The following is an 8182-nucleotide window of genomic DNA, read 5'->3' on the forward strand; positions in this document are numbered from 1 at the left end:
GGAAATAAAAACATTGAGATGTGTTATGTGCATCTCCCCACAAGGACTGTAGTTATTGTATACTGCAAATATGCACAAATAAAATTTTAAAATAAAATATTTTTAAAAAGAAGAAACAAATAGATAATCAATGTAATCACCTTATAAACAAACCAGAGAGGAAAAACTATATGATCATTTCAGGATATCTACAATAAAGAGTTGACAAAAATAAAATATTCACTTATGATTAAAACAAAATAAACAAATAAAAAGATCTCACAGAAAACTGGAGCAGAAAAAATGTCTTCAGTCTTATAAATGAATGTGGAAAATGTTTACAACTAATATATCACCCTTTCCCTCTAAGATGGAGAACAACACCCAAATGCCTACTCTCATTGTTTCATCCAGCATTATACACAGAGAATGGAGGGCCTGTGGTTTGAAGGAAAGGTGAACCGTGGGGCTGGGGATTTAGCTCAGCGGCAGAGCGCCTGCCTGGCAAGCGCAAGGTCGTGAGTTCGGTTCCCGGTACCAGAGAAAAACCAAAAAAAAAAACAACAAGAAAGGTGAACCGTGTCATTGCCTGTGAAAAAGTGATTTTAACTAAAATAACTGGAAGAGCCTGAAATTTTTCAGTAGTAGTATATAAGTGCTTGAACTGATGGAAATGCTAACTACCTAATTTGATCATTACTGTTGTCCATATGTATTGAATTATCATAATGTACCATATAAATATATGCATATATTGTCAATTAAAAATTTGTAAAGAAATAAAAACCAAAGAAGTCAAAAATAAGATGAGTTTATCAAAGTTATAAGGCATGGGTAAATACATGAAATCTATTATTTTTTATGTACTAAAAATACAAAATAAATTATTAATTTTTTAAATGATAAAATTGTTGTAGGCACAGAGACTCATTTGGCATCAACAAGTATGCAGAGCTGAGAGAAAACTCTTGCTCTCCTGGGCTGGCCGCGCCCCTCCCTTTGGCTATGATAAGGACATGAAAACACCAGGTGGAGGCCCGAGCAGTCTAAGACATAAGCCAAGAGTTGTTTGTTCTCTGCTCTACCTAAACTTAGGTTATGGGAAATTATTGTGTTCCCTCTTCTTGCCTGCAGGGTGGCCATGACCCAACCACTTTCTGATAAAGTTACTATGCCAACTAATTAACAGAAGGTCATGTGGTATGGTCTGATGCTTTGCTGAAAACTGCCTTTAAAACTACTGCTGTACAATAAAGCTTTGCTCAGAGCTCCGACTCTCTGAAGCCCTCTCAACCCGTGTCAGTCTGTTCTTGTGCTTCTTGGACCCCGCACAGCTGGATTATGTCAATAAAATAATATCAAAAATAACCTGTGGATGATTGAAGAATAATTTACATACAGTAACTGTGTACTTAAAGGTCATTTGATACACCTTAAATATTTATTTGATAAATACTGTGTATGCTCAAAGCATAAAATGTATGTATACCACAACCAAATAAACCTTCACTTCACATAGCTACCACTGTGCAGGGGGAAGGGTGGAGAGGGAGGACACACAAGATCTACTCTGTCATCAAATGTCAAGTAAACAATACTGCATTATTTACTACTGTCACTGTGCTACACATTAGAACCTCAAAAATTTGTCATCTTATAACTGGAAGTTTGTAAACTTTAGCCAACATCTCCCATTTCCCCCTAGCCCCTTGCCTCTGATCATTGTTATGTACTGCTTCTATGAGGTCCACTTTTTTAGATTCCACATATAAGTACTATCATAAAGTATTTCTTTTTCTATGTCTGTGATTGGCTATTTCATTTAACAATGTTTCACAGGTTCATCTGTGCTGTCACAATGACAAGATTTCCTTCTTCTTCTGACATTTTCATTAACCACTCACATGTCAGTGGACACTTAAATTCTTTCCACATCGGGGGTATTCTGAGTAATGCTGTAATGAACGCAATCATATTGATAGTTCTTAGAGATGCTAATTCCATTTCCTTTAGATATATACCAAAAAGTTAGCTTGCCAGATCATATAGTAAATTTATTTTTCATTTTTTGAGCAACTTCTGCCCTGTTTTCCACAGTAGCTGTACCATTTTTCATTGTCACCAAAAGTTCTGGAAATTCCCTCTTCTCTTCATCCTTCCTAATACTTGATAGACTTTTAAGAAATGTGTATAACTCATATGTGAAATGTTACATAAACTAATATTTTTTCAGTACTGGGATTTGAACCCAGGGCCTTTTGCACTGATTTGTTCCCTAGCTTTGTTCTTTTGTTGTGTTATTTTGATTTACCACCCAAGATCTTGCTGTTACCCAGGCTGAGCTGAAACTTGTTATCATCACACAACACCCTCTCAGAGTTGTGGCATTACAGACACGCACCCCACCCCTTACATAGACTATTCTCATCACCCAAAAATTTCTTCATGCCTCTTCTGCATGTATTCTGCAAGAGATTCAGGCACTGCCGTTTCCCATCATCACAGATAAGTACTGCATAATATTAACTTCACATAAATGTAGTCATAAAGCTATTCTGTTGTTTCTGGACTTTTAGTTAGCATAAAATTTGGCTCTGCTTTTGGAGACATTAAATATAGCATTTCAGTCCACTTAATCCATTCCATTCAATAATATGCCATTTTTTTGGAACCACTAATACTACTGTCCTTGGAGAGAACAGTGTTTCTTTGAAAAATGTAGGTTAGGCTCCATAATGTTTAACTCGATAGCCAGAATTTTTTCATTACCAAAAATCAGTATTACCTTCACCACACAAGCAACAGGAAAAGGCTCAGATATATTTGCAGATATTCATCTCCATTAGAAATAGTTCAAAGATATAATTCTCCAAAGTTGTGCTTTTACTTTGTGCCTTCTTTTTGTGGAGGGAGAATGGGTGCAGTTTCTCATAAATAAGTGTTTTCTGTTAAGAGCCTGCTCCATTGTGCTGTGGAGGACAAATGAGGACTAGGCTCTGGAAGAAAAGGAAGTGATCTTCTAGGAAAAGAGCCCTAGTAAACCATAGGGGTGTCAAAGTCATTCTGTCAGGGTAAGGGGGCAGAGTCTGTGGAATGTCCCCAAAACCCTGCCACTCAGTGGTAATAAGGCATAAACAAGTGACTAGGAGAAGTAGCAAGTAGCTGGACAAACCATGGACTAGGATCTTTAAAACAAAAGTGTATGCATGACTGATTAAGCCAGAGTGAGGGAATATACCTATATAATTCGGAAAAAGTTGATAATGTACAAAAGTGTAAGATCTAAGTTTCCTATCAAAAGACCCACAGAAAGGTGATACAAGAAGTCAGAGGCAGTCTTGAGTTTTTCTTTGATGTGAAGGAACATTGAATGTGCTCTACAATTCTCATTTGGAAATTGTAATGATGCACTTGTGGACAAGTCCGTGGACACAGGTGGAGGGGGGAAGTAAAGCGAAGATATTGTTCAAATTTAAAGGAGCAATCTAGTAGCTGCCATGAGAACCCTAGAACACTACGGAGCACTACTTCCCAGGGGCTGTGTGACCACACAGAGAAAAAGATCAGTCTAGATGGCATGATTCAGATAAACATTCTCCCATCCACATCTCTTTCTTCACATGATCTTTGTATCTCTGTGTATGAAGTGTTACTTGTTCATCTTGCTCCATTATAAGAACATGTCTTCACTATTCTTCTAAGTAATGCAAGAAGTAAAAGTCTGAGGGGCTAAGATTCTATTCCATATGTGCCTAACAAAAGTATGTGGAACTAATTTGATGTCAAAATATGACTTGATCTTTGTCTACAAAGGTAGAAAAATTCTTGGGAGAAGAAAACTGACACAATGGAGATGTAGAAAAGAGCTCTAATTGGAAGGCGGGATCAAAGGTACACTGACAAGCAAGTTTACCATGTGTACCAGGACCTGCACATAGTCTAGATTAGCTAGAAAGAATTTTGCTTGGAAAGCAGTGGTGGTGATGAAGGTGAAATATTAATATTAGGTGATAATATTACAGGTTAGTATATTTGAAGGAGAAACATTTAAAAATTTGGGGGTGGGTCTGGGGATTTAGCTCAGCGGCAAAAGCGCTTGCCTGGCAAGTGCAAGGTCGTGAGTTCAGTTCCGGTACCGGAGAAAAACAAAAAAAAAAAAAAAAAATTTGGGGGCAAAGGAGAAATTTGTTTTAAGGAAGACTATGTAAATATTCATTTTATAGTGCCAGGGGGTAAAAAAACTTTTGAAATTAGAGCTTTCTGCCATGCTAGATGATAAGAAGGGTTGAATTAGAATGGCAAAGCTGGACACAAGAAAAATGTACTAAAGAAATATAGGAATTTATTTATAGTATCTAGGGGTGGACAGACAAGAATCAAGTTGAGAACAATTGCTAGATTTTTAGGCTACATGCTGTGTAGAGCCAGAGACATCAAGAAAGTAACTCCCTGTGTCATTTGTTCTCATTGTCTCAGAGCAGATTGGTCCATGAACTGCAGTTCATTAGTCTTGATGATGTGTCTCTAACACATAGAGAAAAGTACTGTAGATGTTACTCTCTTGTTTAAAATATTAAAGTGGATTTTTACTAAAATTAAGATATAATGAATCTCTTTATCTTAGCATAAGGGACTTTAGTGATTTGACCCTTACTGTTGCATAAAATATCACCCTTAGGCCTCCTCTACTTACTCATTGTACTTCAACTGCTCTGGGCTTCCCTTTATGTTCTTTAAATATACCAAGTTTATCTTCTTCATTGCATAACTCTCCCCTCACTGCCTATGATAGCATTAAAAAATGAGAAGCGCTCAATGAAGAAACAGCATTTGTTAAATGAATAAATGAATTCCACCCCAGAACTCACTTGTTCTAACTTTTCATTGTAGAATTCATTAACAAGCTGTATGCCGAATCAGTAACTTTTTCATGGAACTTTTTACTTCCTTGTTTCGAAGGGTATAAATCACAGGATTCATCAGTGGAAAGATGACTGTGTGGAAGAAAGAAACCACTTTATCAACTGCTAAGGCCCTGAATGGGCGAGTATAGATGAAAATTGCAGGTCCAAACATAAGAAGTATAATGATAATGTGAGTGGTACACGTAGACAAGGCCTTGTTCTTCCCCTCAGAGGAAGACCTATAAACATGACAAAAGATGACAGTATAGGAGGCCAGAAGCCCTAGGAAGCACAGCAGGGTCATTAGGCCACTGTTGAAGACCATCAGCAGCTCTACCACAAAGGTGTCCGTACAGGCCAGTTTGATGACCTGCGTCACATCACAGAAGAAGTTGTCCAGCTGGTTTGGCCCACAGAAAGGCAAACGCAGTATGAGGGCCACCTGAATAATGGAATGCACAAAGCCCCCAAGCCACAGAGCCAGCACCATTACATAGCAGGTTTTAGGGCTCATGACAGTTGAATAGTGTAAAGGCCGGCAGATGGCGATGTAGCGGTCAAAGGCCATCACAACAAGGAGTAAGCCCTCCCCTCCTCCAAGGAAGTGCAAGAAAAACAACTGTGTGATGCAACCTCTGTAGGAGATGACCTTCTTCTGAGACAGGAAGTCCACCAGCATTCTGGGAGCCACAATGAAGGAGTAGGAGGCATCCAGGAAGGCCAAGTTGCCCAGGAAGAAATAGAGGGGGGCTGTGAGCCCAGGGTCCGATCTGATGGTGAGGATGATGAAGAAATTTCCAGGGAGGATGATGAGGTAAAAAGCTGAGATCAGCACAAAGACCAAGAGCTGAATCTCTTGAGACTGAGTCAGACCAAGGAGAATGAATTCTGTCACCACCGTGCTGTTTTCTCTCTGCATCTCCTGTCCCTACAGCATGTCAGAGATCAGAGAGTTCATTTCCATCTCTTATATCAAAATCATAGTTCTTCAGCTAAAAGCAAATGTATCACATCTCTATTACAGTAACTTTTTCCATAATTTAAGACATCTCTTCTATTTGTTATGAGTCTACATTTCATAACTGCAAAAAGCTTGGTCCCGAACTACACTTTGTCCTCTGCTTGGATCCTGTACTTTATTCAGCTATTCTCTCACATGAACCAGGATGTGAATGCCCTCAATTTATTCCTGAATTTCATGGCTATGAAAATATGTACTACTGAGAAAAAGCTTTCCCCCAGCTATGCAACTCCTCAGATGGGTTGAAGATTGATAGCAAAGAACAGTAACAGAGCTTGTTGAAGTGACAAAAATGTGCAATATTTTATTGTGGTTTAACATGTCTATTTATTTACCAAAATTATTGAACTGTATATCAACTGATACATATTTATTACATGTAAATTATACCTCAGGAATGTTCACCTGAAAAACTAAAAATAAAAACTATACTTTCTGGAAATGTATTATTTTCTTTGTAGAACATCAGGTCATCAACCTGGTCTAAGAAAGACTCTTGGTCATTTTGAAAGAAAGAAGATCTTCTTATCTTACCTCTACTTTCTATAGTGATCTCAGAACTGAGAATGTATCAACCACAGGGGCTGAACATGAATTTATGGACATGAAAATAATAAAGTAGAATTTTTACAAATATTGTTTATTTTTTGAAGCTCTGCTTTTGAGATTTATAGTTTATATAAAATTGTGATAAAATTGAATATGAAATGCATAAATAAAATATATATGCTGCTAGTACATATTCAGAAGGATTTATGGTTGAGTTGAAAAATTTTAAAGCTGAATTATTTTTGAGGTAGGAAGAATTACTACAATCTGTTCCATAGAGAGCAATATTTTGCAAACTTTGAATTGCACAGAACAAGTTTTAAAATTGTGAAATCATGAAAAAGAAGTTAACATTGACTAAAAGGAGACACAAATTGAAGGAGCAGAAATGCAGGAAAAAGTATCAGCAAAGTCCCAAATTAAGAAAACAAAGAAAGTATTTACAATAGTATTTCTAATTGAGACAACAAAAGATTTGCCTTTGTACATATAATCCTAATAGATTAATTAATAACACAGATTTTCATGTATGGTTAAAATTTAGAAATACAAAAAAGTATATTGCATAACATATATGTACATGTATGTACATATAAAACACATTATGAGCACATGTGCACATATGCACACATATGCAAGAGGACACTGTATCCTAAGCAAAAGTAATGTACAAAAAAATCTACATATTGCACCATCAGAATTGGACTTTCTTTTTTTCTTTCTTTCTTTTTTTCTTTTTTTCTTTCTTCCTTTCTTTCCTTTTTCTCTTGCACCTAACCATTTGTGGTCCTTAATATTTGTCACTCTCACACATAAAATTTATTAAAGAACAAAATTAGGAATCTCTACTTACTCTTAAGTTGTGTGAATTTTTCACATTTATTATGCACTTGGTTATTTCTCATTTTTCCAGAAATTAAAGGTGCATATTGGTCACAAAATAAGTGTGTAAAAGCAGAGATGTTGCAGGGTCATCCCTGTGCATTTTGGGTTTCGCGCCCCTTTATCCATTTCTATTCTCCTCCTGACTCTTTATTACATGGCACTTGTTCCAATCTACCATTTTTGATGCACTGTCTTGCCGTGTGTGCTTCCCTCTCTAGCTTCTTTCTGGCATCTAAGGTTCTCATATCATGCCCGTGTACATACATGTTCATAGAATGGACATTTCTCAAGGAAGATGAAGTAAGTACCTGCAAAATAAAAGCACAGACATGTCTGCAAACAAGTTTTCTTTCTAACTATGTTAATCCCTGTTCCATGCGATGCTGGCAGTGCAGGAGCAGGGCAGCAGGCGCAGAGCGGTGCATGGTGGTGCTGGCACACACTTCACCTGAGGGCTGTATGGGAGGCACTCTGTGCTCTTCATGCTTAGGGCAGGGTGTTAGAAATTCACGGAGTGGGCATTTGCAGTTTTGTTCCCCATTCACAGCCACTCATTCTCGCATGTTTCTTTCTATTTCTTCAGGGCTCCTTTATAATACAGGTATTTCTTTTATCTTTGTCTCCCTTCTCAGCAAATATCTAATTTCTGTACTTTTTCTTAAGTTACACTTTTGTATTTGAGTTGGCTTATTTTCTCTACCCGTTTCCTTTTCTCTTTTCCCTCTCATGGTTGTTCCCTAACTGCCACCTGTGTTTTTCTCTCTGCTCTGTTTTACCTGTATTTTTCTCTTTATCTTCCTTTGATTTTCCATATTTTTTAGTTTGCCACATTTTTTCACATTCC

At 37.2% G+C, this 8182-nt stretch overlaps 1 protein-coding gene across 1 annotated transcript; it reads right to left on the minus strand.

The window, feature by feature from the left end:
* Positions 1-4875: 4875 nt before the first annotated feature.
* Positions 4876-5802, minus strand: LOC102022638 (olfactory receptor 4N4). Its single transcript, XM_005412134.1, has one exon. It carries the CDS (start codon positions 5800-5802, stop codon positions 4876-4878), a length of 927 nt encoding a protein of 308 aa, XP_005412191.1.
* Positions 5803-8182: the final 2380 nt, after the last annotated feature.

The sequence above is a fragment of the Chinchilla lanigera genome, unplaced genomic scaffold, assembly GCF_000276665.1.
Source record: "Chinchilla lanigera isolate Chin_1 unplaced genomic scaffold, ChiLan1.0 scaffold00149, whole genome shotgun sequence".
Taxonomy (NCBI): Eukaryota; Metazoa; Chordata; class Mammalia; order Rodentia; family Chinchillidae; genus Chinchilla; species Chinchilla lanigera.

Excerpts from the sequence above, each read along its gene's own strand:
- LOC102022638 (XM_005412134.1), bottom strand. The coding sequence starts at position 5,802 with ATGCAGAGAGAAAACAGCACGGTGGTGACAGAATTCATTCTCCTTGGT.